This window comes from Pan troglodytes, chromosome 8 (assembly GCF_028858775.2).
Source record: "Pan troglodytes isolate AG18354 chromosome 8, NHGRI_mPanTro3-v2.0_pri, whole genome shotgun sequence".
Lineage (NCBI taxonomy): Eukaryota > Metazoa > Chordata > Mammalia > Primates > Hominidae > Pan > Pan troglodytes.
In genome coordinates, this window is record NC_072406.2 from 129,057,762 (window position 1) to 129,083,304 (window position 25,543).

Sequence of the window (25,543 nt, forward strand, 5' to 3'; positions counted from 1 at the left end):
TTTGCCTAGGGATTTATGAAAAGCCTACAAAACTACGACAGGGTTCTTCTGCAGAATTAAAACACATTACAAAGTCAAACAGGTAAATAAACAATTGCATATACATGAAACCCACATTCTTCTTCCATTTGTGTGAGAGTGAGAGGTATAGAGACTGCAGTGAGGGAGAGTATGTGCATGTACACTTGGCTGGAGAAGGGTGAGATGCAGCTTCAGCATTCTAAGAAAGAGTAATCAATATTTCATCACAGTATCTTAAACTTCAGACCAGTGATTTAATTAAAATGAATTGTTTTGGGTGACCATTATGATTACAGTAATTTTTTTTTTTTTTGAGATGGAGTCTCGCTCTGGCACCCAGGCTGGAGTGCAGTGGCACAATCTCGGCTCACTGCAACCTCTGCCTCTCAGGTTCAAGTGATTCTCGTGCCTCAGCCTCCCAAGTAGCTGGGACTACAGGTGCCTGCCACCATGCCTGGCTAATCTGTGTATTTTTAGTAGAGATGGGGTTTCACTATGTTGGCCAGGTTGGTCTTGAACTCCTGGCCTCAAGTGATCCCCCTGCCTCGGCCTCCCAAAGTGCTTGGATTACAGACGTGAGCCACCATGCCTGGCCAAAAAATTTAATCATGTTGAAGAAATTTAAAATTTTAATATAGTTATGAAGACAACTGATAGTTTTCTTGTTGAGGGGGATTAAGTTTTTGGTTTTGTTTTTTAAATGAACTAGCGGGAGTTAAGAATGGGGGGTAACTTTCAATTTTTATTTTATACATTTAGAAAATATTTGTATCTTTGTGCAAGGCACACATACTCCTTTTTAATTAAAAATATAAAGTAAATTAACCTTAAAAATTGATTTCTAAGGCTCTAGACTATAAGCTCCAAGAGGGCAGGGCTCATATTTGCTTTCTTCACCACTGGATTCCCAATGTCAGCACAGTGTCTGGCACAGTAAGATGTTTGCTGCATGCCCTAAGTGGTAAGTAAAATGCAAAAGAATGGGACTCTGTTGTTAAACTAAGTTATGTGTCTTTGTGCAGTACTTACCTGTTGAAAACCTGAGAATGCATAAACTTTGTAAAAAGGAAAATATACTAGTTCCAACGTGGTGCTATTTTTTTAAAAAAAGTTTTCTTCTCACTATTGTGTAGATTGAATCTAGATATTGTAAAATTGTTGAGTGCCACTGCAAATATTTATGCTGCCAATAACATAAGTACCATTGCTCTCGCTTTCTTTCTCTCCTCAAACTTCTACCTCCTCATTCTGGGTTAACATGTCAGCATCATTGTTTCCACCAACCACTAAGACTGAAGACCAGGTGAACAGCAGAGTCAATCATTCATTTTTGTCTTCTTACTGCAACCTTGCTTCTTCCATCTGTCTTCTCTGCTACCACATGGCCTTCAAGTTTTTCTTTGAGCTGCTTTGTATTCTAACATCATTGTGCAAACAACAGATGGAAAACTGAACATGTCTTGAAATGAGACCTGCTATTCAGGTCAAAATCAGCCGACCTTTCCAGTTTTGCAATAAAGGCATCTTCACATTATCCCTGCTTCCCCTCCCCCCTCCACTGTTTATTTCACTGCATTATTTATATTGCTCCAACGTTTTCCAGAGAGCTCTGACACACTTCAATTCTTTTTTCTTTCTTCCAAGTAATAAGAGAAAAATATTTACTCACCTTTCATTAAACTCTCTAAATAAAACGAATCATAATATTTCAAATCAGATCTACTTGGCCTAAACCTTCGGTAGAGTTCATTGCTAGCACAGCTATGCTCAAGCACAGAAAGACCCCCACAAAACCATCATTGGATTTTCAAATGTCATTCCCCTAATGCCATGCTGTGTCTTCCTTCTATGCCTTGGATACCTCTACCTAGGACTGTTTTACATTTCCTGAGCTATTTTCCTTCAACCTACAGTATGCACACAAATTCAAACTACACCCACAGGATGGAGATCTCATTGCAGACCAGCTTTTGAGTTTAGCCCATTGGTGAACTCCTCATCCCCCTGGAAACCAGCCCCAGGGCCACGGAAGACCCAACGACTGCATGTCAACAGGTAAGCCGGAACAAGAGATGCTCAAAGCTGATCTCTAACATAAGAGGAAGATCAGTAGGCTGGTGAAACGCTGAGATAATGAATGTACTACATGGCAGTGTTCCACAGCCAGTGGAAGAACTTCCTGACATAATGACAGCACTGCACAATGGCTGAAGAGAAATACTGATACTATAATACTGTTATCTGAGATGGTATATGGAGATACATCCCAGATTTTAAGCCTATTTGAAATGTACAGGCATCTTGTACCCAAGTTGGACTTTCCATCACAAGTCATGGGTTATCTCCAAATGCAATTCCTTTCCCTTACATAGCATTTTATAGTTTATACAACACTTTTTTAAAATTTTGCCATTAAAATCCACTTGGTCAGGTCTGTATTACTGTCCATTTTACAGATGGTAAAAGTGAAGCCCTGAGAGGCTGAAGAATTGCTCAGAGGTCATACACTACTACAACTAGTAACTGACATGGCCAAAATTTGAGCCCAGATCTTTTGACAACGAACTTGATACTATTCTATATCTGCCTCCCTAAACCAGCAGATACTTAATTCAAACTGATAAGTTCTTATTCAACCTCAAGAAGTTGTCTGATATGTCGTCTGCAAGGTCCCTTACAAAACACAAATTCAAAAGGTTTTTACGGCTGGGCACGGTGGCTCACTTTGGGAGCACTTTGGGAGGCCAAGGCGAGCAGATCACGAGATAAGGAGATCAAGACCATCCTGGCCAACATGGCGAAAAACCGTCTCTAATAAAAATACAAAAATTAGCTGGGCACGGTGGCATGTGCCTGTAATCCCAGCTACTCGGGGGGCTGAGGCACGAGAATCGCTTGAATCAGGGAGTCGGAGGTTGCAGTGAGCCGAGATTGCGCCACTGCACTCCAGCCTGGTGACAGAGCGAGACTCTGTCTCAAGAAAAAAAATAAGATTTTTACAAGATACCCACCTCTTGTGCAAATGACTCTGCTTTCTTTCGAAGGTCCTTCTCCAGCTCCAGGTTTACTTGCATCTCCTCATACTCTTCTACAGCTAACATGGACACTTAAGAAGATACAGGAAAAAAAAAAAAACCCCAGACAATAAGTCACACAAATAATCAGGAATATGGATGAAAAACTGTGTTGAAAAGATTTTTCATACCAGCATACAGGTACCCTCATGCATTCCTGGTTGGCATACAAACTGATAAAACCTTTCTGGAGAGCAACTTGGCAACGTGAATCAAAAATCTAAAACTATCATACACTTTGAATAATCCCACTTCCAGGAATGCATATGCTAAGATTGTAACACATGAGCATATACAGACATTTGGTTGCAAGGATGCTCTCTACCTCATTGCTGATAAAAGTGAAATGACATAATACTCTAACACAGAAGAATGAGTAAATTGTAGTACAAGAAATATTATTCTGCCATCAAAATTATATTGTAGAAGCATACTTAGTAAATGGAAAGACATCTGTGATGTATTTTTAAAAATAGATTGCAAAAATTAGTGCAAAGTGAATTCATTTTTGTTCTTTAAAAGCCACAGATAAAGCACATCAACAGCCATTTCACAGAATAGAAAATATACAAAAGGCCAATAAACATGTGGAAAGATGCTCATCTTCATTAGGAATCAGGGAAATGCAGAGTAAAAATACTTCTTACACCCATCCAAGAGGCAACTGGTAAAAATTTTAAAGCATGGTTTTATTAAATTTGGTATGCAGTGAAAAAAAATTGAAGATAAAATTTGACATTTGGCATGTGTCTTAGAGCAACTCTTGGACATGTGCACCAGATGACATGTCTAACATTTTTTATAACAGCATGACTCAGAATAGCAGAAATATGGAAACAGCCCAAAGTCTACCAATAGGATACTACTTAAAATAATTTTAGTGTAGTCATCTAATGGAATAGTATATAGCAGCGAAGACAAACATACCACAGCTATGCCTGTCCACATGCATGAATCTCACAAACACAAAAAGTTGCAGAAGGTTATAGGAAAAATGATTCCATTTACATAGAGTTCAAAAATATGCAAAATTAAACAATGCTGTTTAGAGATATAGACATATTTGGCAAAACTACAAATAAAAGAAAGGAAATAATAAAAATTCAAGGGAGGGGTAAGAGTAGAGAGGGATGTTCATGGGTTTGTAAGGTACCAGCAAGTATAAAGAGATTCCTTTTACTAGTATTTCCTCTGTCTTCCATATATATATATATACATATATATATATATATATATAGACATGTTTAACAAAACATTTAATATGTATATATGTAGAGAGAGTTTTTTTAAGATTGGAAGAATATACACTAAAATGGTACTAGTGCTTATCTCTGGATTGTAAAGGTTGAGATTTTTTTCTTTCCTTACATGAATCTAAATTTTCCACCAAAAAAAGTATATTACCTGAATATATACATTTTTATGTATAAAAATATGTATTATATATAATATTAAATGTAAATAAATGTATAAATTATGTATATGTGTATACATAGGTATAAAATGTAAATATTTTATATATAAATATATTATATAAAATAATTTATATATATAATATATATATGTTTTATTTATTTATTTATTTATCTTTTGAGAGACGGAGTCTCACTATGTCTGTCGCCCAGGCTGGAATGCAGTGGTGCAATCTTGGTTCACTGCAACCTCCGCCTCCTAGGTTCAAGTGATTCTCCTGCCTCAGCCTCCTGAGTAGCTGGGATTACAGACAGGTGCGTGCCACCATATCTGGCTAATTTTTGTATTTCAGTAGAGACGAGGTTTTACCATGTTGGCCAGGCTGGTCTCAAACTCCTGATCTCAAGTAATCCGCCCACCTCAGCCTCCCAAAGTGCTGGGATTACAGGTGTAAGCCACCGTGCCTGGACATGTAAGTTATTTTTAAGTGTTCTCCATATTTACAAAGGAGAGAAACAGCCTTAGATGCATTCAGAACCAAAGAATCAGAGCTTTGTACCAAGGAGTTACTGCAAGACCGAAAGCTTCAAAAGGTCCTGTCAAATAAAAGTAATATAAATTCTTTGCTATTTTCAACATTCAGTGGCCTATTTTGTTAAATAGTGATAATGACAGGACAGAGGGAGTGATGACACCATTAGATATTAGGCACAAGCTGGGCAGACAGCACACTGTCCATCCACTTCTGGTGAGTCACCTCCACCCTGAGCTGAGTCATACCAACAAAATCTTTCAAAAGGCTCTCTTAACAGCTGCCTTCACACACTGCTCCACCAGGGCACTTCAATCCTAACTGACTTAAGGACTGGTTTGCTGTGTAATGACATAGAATTTCAAACTCTGTACTCTGTAAATCTACAGCCTCTTCAGATGAAAGACTAATAAGTAAAGCAATAAGAGTGGTGATTTTTGGTGTGAATTATAGGTCCCTGAGAGCTAAATGATTTTCAAGCCTATTTAAACAAGAAATTTCATGAAGAAAACAAAGAACACTATGATGATCTGAAGCCCTGGCAAGATAACTGACTCTCTTTTCTATGTCCAGAACACTATAATAAAAAGGGAATTTTCACGTGTCCTGGCCCTTCTGATGGAATCTGAAGGAAATCAGGTTGGTCCTAGTCAGGTATTTATTTATATAATTTTTCTCTCTTCCTAGACAGGGGGCTCTCTGAAGGCAAGATCTACAGGATTAATCCTTGCAGAACCCTTTTCCTAGCACAGTGAATCAAGACTGAAAATTCTACACCATTTCTATCTTTAAATACAGAAAGACTTGGAGAAATGTTACAATCCAGCATATTGCCCACATTTAACTACAAGGTCCTTTATTTACAAAAAAAAATCCTAGTTGATGAATGACAAAAAGATTGACAGCTACCACCAATAACAATAGGGAAGGCCCTGGGTCACAAAGGTTTCCAGTTAGCGTTGCAGCTTCTAAACAAGGAAAGAGAGTGACTGAGGGAAAAAGAGAGAACAGAAAGTATATTAAGTTCTTCTTACCACTCCCAGAATTATTTTTGCAGAACTACACTTTGGCATCACTTCCTTGTCTTAAACTGGGAGATACATGAAACAGCCCCGATGAGAGCTGATGCTGTGTTTTATAACTAGATGGATAAAGTCACTGTTGCCCAAAGTACACAAAGTTTTCTCTGGATATAGCCACTGGAGACACTTCCCTCTCACCAGGAGAGCAGGTCTGCTTTTCCTGATCATTAGGTTCATTTTCATGTGATTCATTTAAATGATCATCAATCTCTTATTGCACTGACTGTCAGACAGCTCAGAACCAGATTTCAAACATACAGGCAGGAAATGTGCAAGACCTCAGAACAAGTATGCACTTTGTATACCAATCTAACTCTTACTTTCCTTTATCCCATTTTCCACATCCTCTTAATTTAAAATTTCATCACATAATGTTACATGTTTTAGGTAGACAGCCTAACCTCTTCTGGATTGAGATTTACTAAATAACCTACCAAACATATAAATGCTGAGGGGAGAGCTAAAAAGGCCATGATCCCTGGATATATGTAAGACAGAAATAGTATTTTGGTTTGAAGTTTCAAAATGAGTGGGTTCCTTGTTCCTCAAGTGAAATCACTTTTAGATGTCCCCAGACTCTAAGTTGGGTAATAAAACAATGGAAATGGGAGAGACACAATGCTAGAAAATCACAATATAGGAGAAGATTTTATTTACAGTCATATTTAGGCACAGGTGTAAAATGACACACAATATATGCAAACAGAACACACTGCATACATATTTGAGAAAAAAAGACTGGACAGACTTACCTCTATTGCATTTTTCTAAGACTTTTCTCTGTTCAAGAACTTCTGAATTTAAAACAGTCTTTTCTTGTTTAACTTTATTTACCTAAAAATGTGAAATTTTGAGGGGAGAAAACACCAAAAATTGTAAAACAGGACATATGGCAATGTGCGATACTCAATTGCTGTTCAACTTTCAACATGAAGTTACAATTTAAAGCAGAAATTTGTTTCAATGTGTTAGGACTTTTTATTAAAGCTCTTCTTTAAAGCTTCAAGGATAGCTATTTAAGTTAGGATGTATACCTGGTACAGAACTTATTTATATATTCCAGTTGGCACTGGCACCTAAACATAACAGTATGCTAGCCATCCAATGTATATGATACATATTTTTTTAATTAAAAAAAAACAAAGAACACAGAGATGGGGTCTCCTATGTTGCCGAGGCTGGTCTCGGACTCCTGGGCTCAAGCAATCCTCCTGCTTCAGCCTCCCGAAGTGCTGGGATTACAGGCGTGAGCCACCATACGCAGCCATGATTCATATTTTTAATGCAAAAATCCAATTACAGATCACCCAGAAAATACAAGAATCATTTAGTCAAGATCCGATACTCAATTTTGGTATCCATTTTAAATGTTGATTAGCATTAGGAGATATACCTAATGTAAATGACAAGTTAATGGGTGCAGCACACCAACATGGCACATGTATACATATGTAACAAACCTGCACATTGTGCACATGTACCCTAGAACTTAAAGTATAATAATTTAAATAAAATACAATAAAATAAAAATGCTGATTATTTTTGACTTAAGTAAGATGAACATGAACTTTTAAAATAAGACTTTGAACTTTGATGACTCTTGGCTTAAATAAAACACATATAAATACTCCCACAAAAATTTAAATTTCTGAAGTAACTTTTGATGTCTATCAACGAAAGAGAATACTATAGAAAAGTTTTTTTAAAAAAAAAAAGAACATAAAGTAAAGCTACATATATCAAAGTAGAAGATAAATCTTAAATATATTGAATTTAGAAAGCAGGCATGTTTATAATATTTAAAAACACTCAAAATACTATGTATTGTAGTGAACATGTAAATATATGCACTGACATGATAAACACCAAGTTCAGAATAACAGTTGTTTAGGGAAACTGGGCAGGGAGCAAGGAGTATGCAACCAGAAAGAGTTACACCAGGGCTTTCATCACCATGCTAATATTCTGTGAATTAAGTTGGGTAGCAGGTATATGGATGTTCATTAAAAATAATTTTTTTAGAGACAGGGTCTCAGTCTGTCACTCAGGCTGGAGGGTGGTAATACGATCATAGCTCATTGCAGCCTGGAACTCCTGGGTTCAAGCAATCCTCCCACCTCAGCCCTCTGAGTAGCTGGGACTACAGGCACATGCCACCATGCCTGGCTAATATTTTTAAAAATTTTTTTGAGAGACGAGGTCTTGCTAGGAGGTCTTGCAGGTCTCCAACTCCTGGGCTCAAGTGATCCTCCTGCCTCAGCCTCCCAAAGTGCTAGGATTACAGGCGTGAGCCACTGAACTCAGCCCCATTATTTTGTTCATTATGCCTTCTCAGATGTCTGAAATAGCCATAATAAAAATAATTGTTGAATTGTCTTCCAATAATACCTCTAAGTGGGAAGGGAGAGAATCATCAGTAAATAATCACAATTGAGGAACAGAGCACACTAAGAAACAAAGACAATGGTCCTGAAAGTGGCTCTGAATCCATCAGCACCTCCAGATAATCTATTAACTGGTTCTTTTAGTGTAGGCTTTATTTTTGGTTTTGGTTTAAATTAGTAACTGGTACACATTGTCCAACGGTAAGGTCCTTTCCAAAATATCATCTTCCTTCTTCCCATTCGTTACAATGTTTTGCCACAATAATAAAAGGAGCTCAGGCTGGGAAGTTGGCAGACACTGCTTTCCAACCTTTTTTACATCATGGCCTCCAAGAAAATGACAATATGTGTGTGCAAACTGAGGTAACTGGATGAGGCTGCTCACTGACAGGATCAATACGTTGGCATGCTCATAAGCCACTTTATCAAGCTGCAGTTGGCACATCAGTTGGGAAGTGCTGGGCTACAGAATCTAAGAACCACTGATACAAATTAAATCAAGAACCAAGACTGTGAAGGCAAATCCTTGAAGCCTCGTGCAAATAAAAGGCAATTGTGAGGGTCTTGTTCTTAAAGACAGTTCAAAAGGAAAAAGAGGCCAGGGCAGCGGCTTGCATTGGTGGTCCCAGCACTTTGGGAGGCCAAGGTGGGAAGATCATTCAAGTCCAGGAGTTCAAGGTAAGCCTGGGAAATACAGGAACCCACATCTCTATAAAAATTTTTAAAAATCAGGCAGGCGTGGTGATACATGCCTGTACTCTCAGCTATTTGGGAGGCTGAGGCAGGAGGATCATTTGAGCCTGGGAGGTTGAGGCGGCAGTGAGCTGTGATCATGCCACTGCACTCCAGCCTGAGTGTGACAGAGTTAGGTCTTGTCTCGAACAAAACAAAACACCAGCAAAGAAAGATTCTGTAAACAACCACTTGAACCCATCCTACCACCTATCATAAATGCCTGTGTTGGAGATGCACAGAGGGACGGTCCTTCCCAATTGAACCAGTCATTCACCGGAAAAGCAAAACATGCTCTTCTTTCTCTACCAGCAGCAATAAAATATATGACTTGAAATAGTAGCTACTATTCTTACAAATTTGCCTTACATAGCAAAAACTGGGGGAACAACAGGAAACATGTCCATGCTATTTCAGAATTTTATTTATTAAGCTAGCTAGTGAGTACATGAATCTTCATCATCTTATTTCCTCTACCTTTTTTTAAGTCTGAAATTGAGGAGAGAAGATTAAAATTGGTACATGGTTCTCATGTTAGAAATTGGCTTATAATATTAAGTTCTTAACTTAGCAAATCCCCAAACACCTTGAAAATGCTAAAGCCCTTGCCTTTCAGGCCTGAGATACATACTTCTTCAATTACTTCTACGAGTTTGCTCTTGAGATTTTCCAGCTCAATGGCTAAAATCTTCTTTTCCTCCTGAACAGATACAATTTGATCTCGAAGTTCTGCATTTTTAAAGAAAAAAAATATACAAATAAACTTATTTTTAAAATAAGAAATCAATCTGGTCAAAAGAATTGAAAATGCCAGTCCATGTGCAGCTTATGGTCAAGATTATTTAACAATTAAAAAGAAATGAAGAACCAAAGGACAATGAGAATCTCATTTGCATGGCCCTCCCCAAAATAGCCATGGATATTAACAATTTTATATCAGGCAACCTCACTACATTAAATGTACCAGATCATGTTTTCTTTGCATTCTATCAAAACCACATTCTAGAAAACTATCTAGCATTTTGGAAGTAAAATTTTTTAAGTTTTCAGCAAAACAAATTAAGGTGTAGTACTAATTTCTTTTTTATTTCATAATGCCATGGGCTGTTATCACAATAAAATATAAATAAACAATTGGGATGTTAATAATTTGGATATTTTGATTAGAAGTAAAAGATCCTGACTTGCTGCCAATTTATAGTCCTTAGACATTATTTGAACTGATTCAAAATATAACTATTTGAAAGAAGGGTTAATTCTAGTAATTTTCTCTCTAGAGTCATGGGTGTTTTGTTTTTAAATTTATTTCATAGTTTATTATTAGGATTCAATGAAAAGTGTGTCACTAGAATGAGAGTATTATCAACTGTAAGCGCAAAAGCTTCTGGTGTTAAAGTTACTTCTGTCACTCAAATGTTTGAAAATACACATAGATTAGCACAGACTACTCAAATTCATATTCTGGCCTACTGTTTTGTCACTTAGGTTTTAACTGCCTTTAATTTCTTACTGTTTTCCAAGTGCAATAAAGAATATGTTATGTGGTTATTTGTAAATTAAATCAAACTTTTTACATAAACTCAGCTTGGAGAAGTTCTCAGAGACTTATTTCTAAATCACTTTCTCCATTTGCTGGCTAATCCAGAAAGAAGAACATGAAACCATATTGTTCAAGCTCGAACAGAAAGGAGAATAATGAGCAAAGGGAACTCCTTTAAACTTCCTCTCCCTCCCTACCAACATGAATTCTATTTTGTGTTAGCTTGAGGGGTTGAAGAGTAGGTAAAGATGGTGTCTGTAACATCCTTTCTTCTTTATACTTCCAGTTGAAATTTTATCTACCAAACAAATAAATGAATATTGCTTTTGACCTGTGTACTAAATTAAAATGTTCCAATAGTTATTGAGCCAGAACTGCTTTCCTACATCTTTAAATAAACATGTGTATGAGTAAAATGAATGTGCATTTAGTAGATGTATCATATGATCTTGCCTTACAACACTACTTGTTAACCAACAAAAAGGGGTGTCGGCTAAATATATTTTCATTCATTGTTTCTTTCATTTAACAAAAATATCTTGACATATAGTACATATCCTTAAGGTTATAGTATAACTGGCTGCTTCCATTGAGACACTTTCAAAAGTGCTTAATTCCAAACAAGAAAGTAACTCATAAAGCACAATTGTTATATACCCTATGGTGATGTGGAGATATAAATAAATGATGTGGGAAGCTTTCAAAATACTGATGCCTAGGTCCTACCCCATCCAAAATTCTGATTTAATTGGCCTATGGTGTAGCAAAATTTTGGATAGGGTAGGACCCAGGCATCAGTTTTTTTTGTTTGTTTGTTTGTTTGTTTGCTTGTTTTGAGACAGAGTCTCGCTCTGTCGCTCAGGCTGGAGTGCAACGGCGCAATCTCGGCTCACTGCAACCTCTGCCTCCTGGGTTCAAGTGATTCTCCCACCTCAGCCTCCCAAGTAGCTGGGATTACAGGCACCTGCCACCACGCCCAGCTAATTTTTGTATTTTTTAGTAGAGACCGGGTTTCACCAGGTTGGCCAAGTTGGTCTCCAACTCCTGACCTCAGGTGATCCACCCGCCTTGGCCTCCCAAAGTGCTAGGATTACAGGCGTAAGCCACCACGCCCTGCCTAGGCATCAGTATTTTGAAAGCTTTCCACATGATTCTGATGCGCAGTCAGGGTTCAGAAGCACTATCATAACGGGGTAAAAAATATGCTCAATAATTAAGCAAAGAGTTCTACCTTTAATTTGCTTCTGACACTGTACTGAGACACAAGTCTCGGCGGCACCGTCTGTGTCTGTAGTCGAATCTTCATCATCAATGTTTATCTCTTCAGTTATTACATCTGGTCCCAGCTTGGCCATGTACAACATGCTGATTCTTTTCAACGTTTTATTTTCTTTATTTAGCTAAGACAAAATATAAAAACAGTTATTTTAAAAGCAGCCAAATGAGTATCTTGGATTTTTAAACAATAGACAAATTAAGTATATTTTTGTCTTACATATTCATCAACACTCACAGCAGGACATAACAATTAGTGGATTCATTAAGTAAGGTTTTATATTAAATTTATTTCTTTAACCAAGACCTGATGTCTGGATTACAGCCAGCAGCAAGTGGAAATGCTAGTTGTAACTGATGAGAAATATAAGGAACTAAGATAAAACACCAGTACAGATTAAATAAAATTCTGATTTATAGTCATTAATAGTCTTTAAAAAGGCACTTTATTTCAAGCAAATCTTCTGCGTGCTGTGGTGCTGAGAACACCTTTTAAATGTCTGTTTGCCTAACATCTCCTCTTTTCTGGACATTACCACTTTCCATTGTTCCACATGATTTCTATGGGAGTGCCATGCTCTCCCAAGCATACCCCATCCCTTTGGCCACAGCGAATTAGTCCAGGGATTAAACACATGACCCAAGTGTGACCAGTCAGATCCCCTCGCTAGAAATTTGGAGGCTGGAACAGAGCAATGAGTTTCTTTCCATGGGCCTGGACAGGAGCTGCTGGTAACCGCATTCCACTATAGAATCAAGGAAAAGAGGAAGGTAGTTTTTAGAAAAGCTAAAACTGAAGCTGATGTGTAGAGAAAGGAAGAGAAAAGCAACGGAGAAAGGGTTTCCCACCAGACTCAAGCCCCAGACTCCAGTCCATTCCTAAACTGCTCCTGTCTCAGAGATTCTATGGAAGTCTCTGATATTTCTAACAGATCCTACATCATTTTCTTTTCTTGTTTAAACTAGTTCAAGATGTTGTTTCTACTATCTCTATTAAAAGAGTTCTACTTCATAGCAAAAAAAAAAAAAGGAATCCTACTTTGTTAATGTATTTTTTATTCCCAGACATGGAAATGAGTTGGTTTTTTAACTTCAGTTATTCAACTATTATCACCTTCTTTAGCTAATGTGTTTATGTACAAGAAAATTTAGGACAAAGCACACACAAAGACTAAGGATGGTCCAATGTCCACAGAAGTACAATATGGTTTTGCTCATATTTTCTCTTCCCAAGACTAAAAAATAAACAGTTTTCCTTAATTTGCGCACATCAAAGTAATCAGTAGATTATTTTCCCTACTATAAAATGTAAGTTATAGAAATGCAAATACATTTCCTTTACTAGAGCCCTTGACCAGGAAGACATGCTCTGAATTTAATAATTGATATTGGAAACAAATGAACATAGTTCATTGGAAAGATAACTACCTTTCCTCACTGTAAACCTGACACTAGAATAAGATATTTAGCATAGCACTGGTCTGACTTTGCTCTTTCATTTGTGATCATAATTAGGGTTCCTCAGGGTTTCTCATAGAGAAAGCCCAGCCCACTTCAATCTGGGAGATCTGATTTCTACCCCAATAATATGGAACCTAAAGTGGCATGGTCTGGAGCACAAGAGGTTTGTCTGACCTCTTTGGAGAATCAGGAACAATCTCTAAGAAATGGTTATGAACTCTTCCATGGATTCTTCCTGGAAGACTGGCAAGCTCTATTCAGGAAATCAGATACAACCCTTTATCCTCAGTCCCAGTCTCCAACTCTAGCTTCTGTCTCCACACATTACATTAGGAGATCAAGATAAAAGATGAGGCCCATCATTTCCCAACACCTCTTCCTTAAGTTGGAAAATTCAGGTAAAAACTGTTGTGGGTTCTTTAAACCACGAATGCTACAGCATGGCACTCGAAGCTCAAGGACCCTCACTTGTCAATTCTCAAACTATCCCATCTTTTAGGAATGTCAGAAGAAAACATCAATTTAAGGAAAAAGTGAAGACATTTAAGACTTAATTTCTGATTCTGTATCCTAATATTTAAACTAATGGTTCTCAACTCTGGCCATCAGAATCTCTGGAGAGCTTTTTAAAAACCTCAATGCTTAGGCGCTATGCCATACCCAAATCTCTGGCAGTGGAGCCCAGCATAGCCCTTTTTCAGTTTCCCAGGTGATTCTAATGTACATCAACACTAAGAATCATTGATGTAAAGAAACACATTGCTTTAGTATACAACCCAGCTCTGCAATAAAATTCCATCTCTGCCTCTACAACTAACCTAATCCTTATGTTTCAGTTTTCTCATCAGTAAACTAAGAATTAAGATAGTCTGTATCCCACAATATGATGACTAAATGAGACATTATATATAAAGTATTTAATATAGTAACTGCCACACAGTGAAACTTCAGTGTTAGTTATTCATAGTAAGAAGAGGTTTAGTTTGTGTCTAATTATCCTTTGGAAATCATTTATCAGCTAGTTTTCTTCAAAGTATTCATTTAGCCATTTTCTCCTTCCTCCAGGATACTCAAGAAACTACTAGTTTCTGTCATCTAGTGCTTAATATATTACTTCTTAGACAACCACTACAATAATACCTTAGCAACATCATGGCTAACACAGTTCTGCCCTCAAAAGGGTTTAATGCCCCTATCAAACCAGGCACCAAAATCCACCAGTTTGTCTGCAATACAATTACTCTACTTAACAAAGTCACCAGCTCAAGAAAAAAAAGCCAATCAGAAAATTTCATAATCCTTCTCTGAAACCCCATTTTCACATTTTGAAAGAAGAAATGTAAGATTTATATATATGAGGGGTTTCTTTGTTTTGTTTTTTTGGAGATGGGTTCTTGCTCTGTCACCCAGGTTAGAGTGCAGTGGTATGATCATAGCTCACCACAGCCTCAAACTCTCAAACTCTTGAGCTCAAGTGACCCTCCCACCTTGTCCTTCCAAAGCACTGGGATTACAGGAGTGAGCCACCACACCCGGCCTAGACATGAGGTCTTATGTGCATACTATTTGAACATTTTTGAGAATTCTGAATTCACAAATTTTGGCTAAGTAATTTCATTGTAGCTATTCATCAAGCTATAGGTTAATTGCATGCTACTTGTTGTTTGGAACCCCTCTATGTCTAAGGCAAAAATATATCTTTTTACTTTTTTTTTTTTTTTTTTTGAGATGGAGTCTCTCTGTCACCAGGTTGGAGTAGAGCTGCGTGATTTCAGCTCACTGCAACCTCTGACTCCCTGGTTCAAGCGATTCTCCTGCCTCAGCCTCCCGAGTAACTGCGATTACAGGCACACACCACCACGCCCAGCTAAGCTTTATATTTTTAGTAGAGACGGGGTTTCACCATGTTTGCCAGGATGGTCTCAATCTCCTGACCTCAGGTGATCTGCCCGCCTCAGCCTCCCAAAGTGCTGGGATTACAGGCGTGAGCCACCGTGCCCAGCCAAAAATATATCTTTTATAACCTTACAGTAACAGAACCTACTATTATATTCAAATGTAAATAGGGTTTTTATATTGTCCAGTTTAGTGGCTATTTAAAGGTACAAAACAAGCAAGTTTAATGGCTTTGGATCATATGACTTAAATAACTGGTCCACATTTATCAGTTTAATCTACACATTTTAGCAAAGCAAAGTATCCATACTTGCTTCTAAGAAAATATGAGGAACTGGGCGCAGTGGCTCACGCCTGTAATCCCAGCACTTTGGGAGGCTAAGGCGGGCAGGTCACCTGAGGTCAGGAGTTTGAGACCAGCCTGGTCAACACAGTGAAACACCGTCTCTACTAAAAACACAGAAATTAACTGGGTGTGGTGGCACATGCCTGTAATACCAGCTACTCGGGAGACTGAGGCAGGAGAATTGCTTGAATCTGGGAGGTGGAGGTTGCAGTGAGCCAAGATGGCATCACGGCACTCCAGCCTGGACAACAGAGCAGGACTCCATTTCAAAAAGAAAAAAAAGAAAATTACGAGGTCAAGCTGCATCACCAGAATTAAACATTCCATTTGTCATTAATTTGATGGCAAAAATTTAGAAAAATAAGAATTTATAGAAACTTTGCTCTCAGGAAAAAAAATGAGCATTTTTGAAAGCCTCCTTTCAAAAATGACAATTGATACTTAAATCAGAATGAAGTCACACATATAATGAAGTTTCCACATTTTGCATTCAAAGCAGTCTTTCACAACAACAAGCACATTTATAGTATTTGATTTAATCCATTTTTTAAATTTTTTTCTAGGCCCCATGAGTTCATACTATATCTTCAAAAATAAACTATAGTTCATTTTAAAAAAAGGTTTTTAAAGAACAGGCAACAGTGTTAGGTAAGGATCCTATTATTAAGACTTAATTGTAAAAATGAGCTTAGAGATTAGGTAACACTAGTTCGTAACGAGCAATGAATATAACAGTCACCAGGCAGCTTTTCTACATGCACATGCCTGGGCCACACATCTACAGCCAGTGGATCTGGGGTATTATGATGAAGCCAACCATGGTCCATCCTGGCATTTAGAGCAAGACAACTGTAGCTCAGAGAGGTGAGTTCTCTTGCCCAAAAACACCTATTAAATAAAAGAGGAGACAGAATAAAGTAATTTTTTAAAAGGGGCCATATGCAAATAAATTATTAACTCCAGTCCTAACTCTAGTCCATCATGTCATTTAAGATGAGATACTACAGTCCAGAGAACAAAATTAACTTGTCCAAAATCACATATGCCCAAAATTACATAACCAGGAACAAAACCTGTATATACTGTCCCACAAACCAGTGCCTTCCATAAACTCTGCCAATCCTGAAAGGTAGCCAGTATCCTCACTCTGGATGTGCTATGACAACAGGAATACTTGTTAATAACAAGAAAAAATAGAGAGTATATCCTTAGACACTAGAAGATTCAGAGCAGCTAGCAGGCTCCAAATGTACTTTTTCTCTACTTATTCCAAAGAAAGAAATTCAAAAATGAAAATAGAATTCACACAACATTACGGACTAGTGAACTCTAGGAATGTGCCACAGAGTAAAAATGATGTGAGAATACCCATGTTATCATTTTCTAAAAAGTGTTTTTAAAGTGTATTGCTGTGTATTCTTCAGATGAATAACAGGAGAGAAGTTACATACCCAAATTTATATTCTTAGGTCCTGATTAAATATCTTATGAATTCTAATGTAGTGTTGTTATGCAAACAATTAAGCAAATACCTCTAGGAAGCACACTGTTAATGCATACAAATTACATTTATTTATGTATTTATTGAGAGTAGGATTTCAGTCACATCCAAAGAAATTTTCGGAGGTGGGTGATGGAGGGGAGGGAAAAGAAACACAACCAGTATTACTAATGAAATTTGGTTGAAAATTGCTGTAATCCACTTTCTGATGAAGTGGTTCAGATGCATTTTACCCAACCCAAAATACATAAGACAGAGATAAAAAAACATTCTTTAATAATAATGTACTTCTGATGAGATAGAATGTAGAAAATTACACACTTGGTAAATTCATCAGCAAGAGGCAATCAGTGGAACACTGGAGGTCACCTTCAGCATGCCCTCGCTTTGCTTTCATAAATAATCACCTGAAATGCACGGCTTCAGGGTGACTTTTTCATCTGATTCAAATATGAGACATTCACTGCTCTTTTATGTCACACCAGGTTAGTTTTAAACTTGGTTAGCATTTTAACCAAATGCATGGACATTTGCAAAGTCCCCTTTAACACTACTCTGGGACCATTTTTTCCACATTTTCACAGGCAAACAGCACAAATGCTGAAATACTCACATACAAATGCTCCTTTTACAATTTGGAATAACCTTTGCATTAAGGCGAATATTTACATAATCATATTCCAGGATTCTGAGGCCTTTTAACATTTCCCTCATCATCAGAGTAGATAATCGATTAGAGAAGTAGAAAAGCAAAACCAGATAGAAGCCACTGCTTAGAAAAGCAAGTTGAAATTTAAAAGCTCAGGTAAAATTCCTTCATTTGAAGTCTCACCTTTGTTGCCAAAGCTTCAGCACTTTCTCGACAAGTCTTCTCTATTTCAAGATGGTTCTGCATGAAATTAACTTCCTCTATGACCATGTGAGAAACTAGGAATGAGAGGGAAAAAAAATATCAGCATTCAAAGATTAGTCAGCTATTCCAGGAGCCCACGCATCGTCCCATGATTAAGAATACTTCAATTCTTTGGCTAGCCAGACCTTTAGCTATCACTGAAAAAAGGTTTTTGAGAAGCTGCCCTGATTAAATCTGAGCTAATATTTGAATGTAGAAAGAAACAAGAACACAACAAAATACATTCATTTCACATACATACATTTTATTATGTACATTTTAAGAGCGCTATTTAGATTTTTTTACAAGTCTATTTTCTATGCAACTATATATGTATCCATAGACATATGTGCTAGTTTAAACAAAAGAATATTTCATAAATAAAGAGGAGTGACAGCACGACTTCTTTTTCTTAGCAGTGTATAACACATGGCTCTAATAAGAAAAATTAACAAAAAATAAAAGAAAAATAAATCTTAAATTGATCTTATGACTGGAGTAGTGATGTGGCGACTTGGCTAAGTACTGCAACATTTGTCTCTATTAGCTACAAAGTAGTTACTGCTATTTCATAAGTAACTCTCAGGCAGAAAAGTATAGCAGTAAGATTTATGTACTATATGGTTATAAAGCAGATGCTAATAAATTACTTCCTGAATCATAGGCTATCAGAAGCATTAGAAGAAAAATAAAATTTTACTTGATATGTTACCAATGCTCGAAAAATAGTATTTTTTAGATTTTTTGATAGCTGGTGCATGTAAATTGAGATTTACAGGTATAAAGTGATTTAGAACTTGAGTTATATTTTGAAGATCAAGAAAGAAAAATGCCAATTCCTTCCACCCATATTTCTAGTTAAATGAAAACTCTCAGAATCTCAACCCTAAATGTAGACATTACTTATTGCTATTTGTTTGGCTTAAAAAAAAAAAAATTAAAGGACACCCAAATGTGAAACCCAACAAAGTTAGGCAAAAAGCACTGGGCTCACATAACACAAAGAGAGATTACTTTTGCTTCATTTAAGCTTAATTAACCTGCAATTATGATTAAACTCAGGGGAAAAAATTTCTCTCCAAATTAAATACAAAAATGTATTACTTCCTAAGTCTGTCCAAAGTTCTTATTATGTTAATATTCAAATTCATAAAGCAGCACTAAATGGCCAGAAACATCTCTAACCTTGACATTTTTTCAGGGGTAATAATAATCTGCAGCAAATGCAGGCCAACCAAAAACCACTTAACTAATTAGTAGTTGCAGTCACCGAGAAAAACATGAATCAACACTGTTATTACAAGTGGCACATTTGAGTGGCATCTAATTATGACTTGATGAGCACGATACTTGCATTATCAACATTACTACTGCATCCCATCAGGGCCTAAAAGCTGCTGATGGCATTGACTTCGAGAAACTCCCACTCAATGGTACAGCAGCACCCAACAATCGGCTTGGCAGGGGCCCCCCTCACTAAATGACACGTTAAGCGTAATTACTGGTAGACATTGTAAATAAACAGGATTGGAAGTGAAAATTGTACCAAGTGCATAAGACACAATCTGACACATTGGAAGTGGCAGCCTTAATTGAGAGTTTCTTTGACTGCTCAAGATCATTTCAACTGCATTTCTCAGAGGACAGTGATTATAACTGTGGAGACAGACGGCATAATGGTATCAGCACTGCTGACAGAGCAGTGAATTAAATTGTATCTGCTGTTGTGTGAAAGCCTTGATGAGAGGTACAGATGCCTTAGTGGTCTTATCATTATAACACAATGGTCATGTTGTCATCAACCTTTCTGGCTCCAATTGAAAAGAAATGATTGTGTGTTGAAGCTCCCCCCCCCCCTTCCACATCACCCCCCTTCTTCTCTTCTATCTCTTGTTCTGAATAGAACCAATTTTCAGAGAGCTATGAAATCACGCAATAGGTCCTAAAATGCAGCTGCTTGGCATACAAACGGGTCCCCATTAAACTGGAATCACACACAATATGTGTTTATGCCAGAAGAACAAATAGAAGCTGAACACAGGCCAAGTTTATTCACACACACAAAGCCCATGTAGCTCTTCATCAATATAATTGCCTTTTATATTGTAGTTTAAATAATAGGCTCTATTATTTCCTTAAAATCCTAATATTCCTGGCATTTTATCACTATGTTTACAAGGTAGGTTCTTCAAAAATGTGAAGGAAAGAGAAAAGAAACCTACACAATTTTTACAACATCAAATATTACTTTGAATTTTTAGCCTTAACTACTTGACATCTTCTGCCACAATCTGGTATTTCCACTATCATAACAAAAACATAAACACTCTGCATTTTTCATAGGAATCTTACTTTTTATTCAATAACATTCTTGCTCTTGAAAGAGTAAGAAAATTCATTCCACAGTAGTGAGGTTTAGGCCTAGCAAATAGGAAACAAAACAAAACAAAAAAAACATTTATTTTCTGAACATTTTGTAAAAAGGTGCCCTGTGATTTAACTTGATAAACATAGCTGGGTAGTCCTTGCTCACATTTTCTCCAGTTCTGATTTGGTACACTCCATCTGGTGGGGTTTTTATTTCTTCTCAAAGAGAGAACAGTAGACATTTTTTTAAATTGCGCATTAATTTTTAGTTTAAGAAATTATTCCAGTGCTAAATTGGTAGCATAACAACCTACTTATCAATGTTCTAGGTTCATATGGGAAGAGTATATTTCAAAGGGTGATTATATCTTTAAAAAGCATGATCCCATTTCCAAAACCAAAAGTCAAGTCACATGACGCAAAACAGAAATACTTTTAATATGTAAATTTATTTGCACATTTTGAATAATAAAAGTTTTTTAAACGTTTAGCTATTCATGTAATAATTTGCCCTATGGTTCTGAATTGGGCTTGTCTCAGGATATCCACAATCCATGGCCACTGTACTTGTCATATTTGCATATTTGGATGACATGAGGTTTAAAAAAGAAAAAAGATGAACTTTTAATAAAGTGTCCGTAATACTGCAGTTATGTCAGAAAGAAAAGACTACTAATCTTTTAGAAATATATACTGAAATATTTCCAGGCAGTAAACAGTAAAATGATATGATGACTGGAATTAGTTCCAAAGCAATCTGAGGTCAGTGACAGTGGGTGTATGGGTGTACAGTTGGAAGACTGGCTGTGAATTGGCAACTGTTGCAGCCAGAAAACTGGAACATGGGGGTTCGTTAAATTATTTTCCCGCCTTTGCATAACTTTGAAATTTTTCATAATAAAAAAATTTTAATGACCCTGAGAACTTAGAAGTATAGCCTAAAAGTACATCAAGTATTGTTTCTATTAGTCTACTTGAATTAGCGAAGTTTGTCTCTCTTCAACTATGACTTCAAAGCAGTCTTACATAAATGGCAGTGTAGTACACATCACATTGTAGGGTAACTGTTTTTTTTTTTTTTAACTTGTTTTTATCTTCTACTCACTATGAACATTAGAGCAGGGATTTTGTTTTACATGTCTGATTCTCTTGCACCTAGCACAATGCTACATGCAAAGTAGGTGCTCGTGTTAGTGTCTATTTGAAGGACTGAAGGCCTAAGCTCACCTGTGAACAGCCTTTTATGAGAATGTTCTCTGTAGTATAGAATTGCTTAGGAAACAACTACCATCACCATTTGTTGAGCCTGACTATGTGTCCAGCCTTGTGCTAAACTCTTTACATGTGTTCCCTCCTTCACAAAGCCTCACAACAATCCTATAACGTAGGGATCATCACAGCAATTTTATATTTGAGAACACGGAGGCCCAGAGAAGTTAAATAACATATTCCAAATCACAGAGTTCTAACTGGTAAAGCCCAGTTAAAACCATTTCTAGGTGACTCTACTTTTCTATAGTCCTTTCTAATTCATTATACAAGGTGTCACCACCAATGATGTTGCTTCTAGAGCAAATCTCTCCCAACTCTAACTCCCAGCGATATTTAGATGTAGAATATCTCTAAAGCATATGTGGTGAACATATCACAAATTCTTCTTCAACATCACACTACTTCAAAAGTTTTCCATGTGGTAAGGAAAGAGCCATGAAAGTTGGCATATATGTAGGAAAATCGGTGTGTCCTTAAAACAGATTAATGGATCTAACATTGTGGCTGAAAAGACATGAAAGGGGCTGGGCGCGGTGGCTCATGCCTGTAATCCCAGCACTTTGGGAGGCCAAGGCAGGCAGATCACCTGAGGTCAGGAGTTCGAGACCAGCCCGGCCAACATGGTGAAACCCTGTCTATACTAAAAATACAAAGTTAGCTGCCTGTAATCCCAGCTACTTGGGAGGCTGAGGCAGGAGAATCACTTGAACCCAGGAGGCGGAGGTTGCAGTGGGCCGAGAACACGCCACTGTACTCCAGCCTGGGCAAAAAGAGCAAAACTCCATCTCAAAAATAAATAAATAAATAAATAAAAAGATATGAAAGGTCTTTAGTTACCTTTCACAGGAATCTGGTCTAGGGAATGCAGCTTTGCTATGTAGTGGTGTTCTTTGTGTGTAGGAGGAAGGCTCAGAGAGAGCTGGCAGAGGATCAAAAATGACATGGACATATGGATAAAAACATTTATCCTGGGAAAAGTATGCTAAGCTAGGGAGAGTAGAGCCCTATGGCCAAACAAAGCTTTTCCTAACCCTTATTCAGCTGTTCCCTAGGCCTAGGCCAGGTGTGGTGGCTCACGCCTGTAATCCCAGCACTTCAAGAGGCTGAGGCAAGAGGATCACTTGAGGTCAAGAGTTCAAGACCAATCTGGCCAACATGGTGAAACCCCATCTCTACTAAAAATACAAAAAATAGCCAGGCATGAGGGCACACACCTGTAATCCAAGCTACTTGGGAGAGTGAGGCACAAGAATTGCTTGAATCCAGGAGGCGGAGGTCACAGCGAGCGGAGATCACGCCACTGCACTGCAGTCTGGGCAACAGAATGAGACTCCGTCTCAAAAAAAGACGTAGGCCTAGTAGGTAAACGTTACAGGGATTTCAGATTTCAACTCAGCACCAAAAGAAACTTTCCTCCACCACTATCCAAATGTGGAGTCTGGTGTCAAAGAACTAACTCCCTAAAGGTAAATGATATGAACTCTTAATACTGAAGGGCAATCAGGCACTGGATATTTTAGTTGATGAGATGGTGGTAGTAGCAACTAATATTTATTGAGCACTTACTATATGCCAGGTACAGTGTTAAGCATTTTTTATGCAGATTATCTTTTTTCACCCTCAAATGGTATATGAAGCAAGGTCATTTATACCAATTTTATTAATGCAGAAATGGATTCACACAAACTAATGCTCTTCACTGGTGATAAAAATACTGCCTATTCCCTTCCAAATCTGAAATTCTACCCTCTGCTCAAAAGCCATGAATTATTTATCCCAGATACAGTTTTCTGACAAATATTTAAAGTTTTCTTAGTCCTTATTTTTTTTTGTTTTTTGGGGTTTTTTTGAGACGGAGTCTCACCCTGTCGCCAGTCTGGAGTGCAGTGGCAAGATCCTGGCTTACTGCAACCTCCGCCACCCTGGTTCAAGTGATTCTCCTGCCTCAGCCTCCAAAATAGCTAGGACTACAGGTGCCCGCCACCACGCCTGGCTAATTTTTTGTATTTTTAGTAGAGACGGGGTTTCACCGTGTTAGCCAGGATGGTCTTGATCTCCCTGACCTCATGATCCACCCGCCTCGGCCTCCCAAAGTGCTGTGATTACAGGCGTGAGCCACCGCGCCTGGCCAAGTCCTTGTTTTCTCTCCTTTTGAGACTGAGTAAAGAGTTGGCACTCTGTTGTTCTGTGAGTTACCAAGAGAGTAAGAAAAAAAGAATTAGTACTCTGTTTTCCTAACATCCAAACCTTAAATTAATTAAAGACACTTAGTAAAGGTAAAAACTAAATGCATACAACCATACAGATTGTTGTACTAATCCTCCAATCAATCCTCTCAGGCTTTGAGTTGCTCATAAGGAAAAAGGTAAATTTTTTAAACTATCAAAGTTATTCAGAGGAAGAGACAAAGAAAGGGAAAAGAGAAATGGCAGATGAAAGCAGAATTTAAATGTTACTTCGAAGGTTGATTTTGGGGGAATGTTGCTTCTGGTTTTGCATAATGCAGGAGGCAAAGTCCCTACTGCCTACCCTAGACCAAAATATTTTATAAACCCTAGACCAAATATTTTATAAGCCCAACCATAAGGAACTTGAACTATTCCCACTGCACACCAATCCATTATCAATAATTCAAGCATATTAACCGGTAACAATGCCAATGGTATAACTCTTTAAGAATAAGTACATTCCATAAGTAAAAAAGTACCATGTAATTGGAATTCATACATTTGCAAATAAGAGGTATTTCTAGCATAGCACATTGGCCTCCAAAGACAGGTAATATCAATAAGATTCCCCTTGGATGTTCTCTGTTACAACCAGACACTGAAATAAACTTGCTGTTGAAATTTAACCATAATGCTGCATTTGTATGGCTGTTTTAACTAGAATAAAATGTTCTGTTGTGTAGTTACCAAATCAACTCTTTATAAATAATCAAATACCCTGACTGACAGAACATCTGCAGAGTGATGGAGAAAGGCCTTGTTTCCAAGGGAGGGGGTCACTTTCCCTGCTACGGTCTGACCCTTTGCCTATGACATATTTCCATCTGATCCCTCTGGGTCTGATCAGCTATGCTGTCTTAGGGGATAAATAACAGATTTACATTACATAAAAAAAAAAATAGCAAAAATTTGGAAAGTACAGCTTTTGTGGGAATGTAACTTTCTTCAGTGAGAGGGCTATTTCAAACATTCACACTCTTAAAAATGTTTAAGTTCTATGAAGCTATCATTCCTTTTCTCTACTTTTGAACCACTTTATTAAGGTATAAGTGACATGTAAAAAGCCATACATATTTCATGCATACAACATGATGAGTTTCGGGGATTATTATACACCTGTGAAACCATCACCACCATCAAGGCTGCAGACATATCCATTGCCTCCCAAAGTTTCCTTCTGCCTTCTTTATTTACTTATTTTCTTTTGTAGTAACAACACTTAACATAAGATCTACGCTCTTAGTAAATTTTAAGTATACAACACAGTATTATTAGCTATAGGCACAATGCTCTATAGTGGATCTCCAGTGTAATTCCTTTTATATGAATTAACCTCAGGAACTATTTAGATTACTGTAAAGATGTAAGTGTCAGAATACCTGCCATCGCATTATTCATAATAGCTAAAAACCAGGAATAATCTGTCAATGAAAGAATAATTAAATACATTATGGTACTATCCTATAATGGAATACTATGGACAACATTAAAACTGATGTACAGGCTGGGCGCAGTGGCTCCCGCCTG

The 25,543-nt window shown here is 37.4% G+C and overlaps 1 protein-coding gene across 3 annotated transcripts in view; it reads right to left on the minus strand.

Annotated features, from left to right (window-relative positions):
* The window catches only part of SHTN1 (shootin 1), a 120,618-nt gene that overhangs the window by 57,142 nt on the left and 37,933 nt on the right, over positions 1-25,543 (minus strand). For all 3 annotated transcript variants that reach the window (XM_521613.9, XM_003312779.7, XM_016919448.4), the window contains exons 4-8: positions 18,090-18,184; positions 12,010-12,178; positions 9,870-9,967; positions 6,875-6,956; positions 3,033-3,127 (exon numbers count right to left, since the gene is read on the minus strand). In XM_521613.9, coding sequence (XP_521613.3) covers positions 3,033-3,127; positions 6,875-6,956; positions 9,870-9,967; positions 12,010-12,178; positions 18,090-18,184 — 539 coding nt within the window. The remainder of the gene's footprint in view (positions 1-3,032; positions 3,128-6,874; positions 6,957-9,869; positions 9,968-12,009; positions 12,179-18,089; positions 18,185-25,543) is intronic.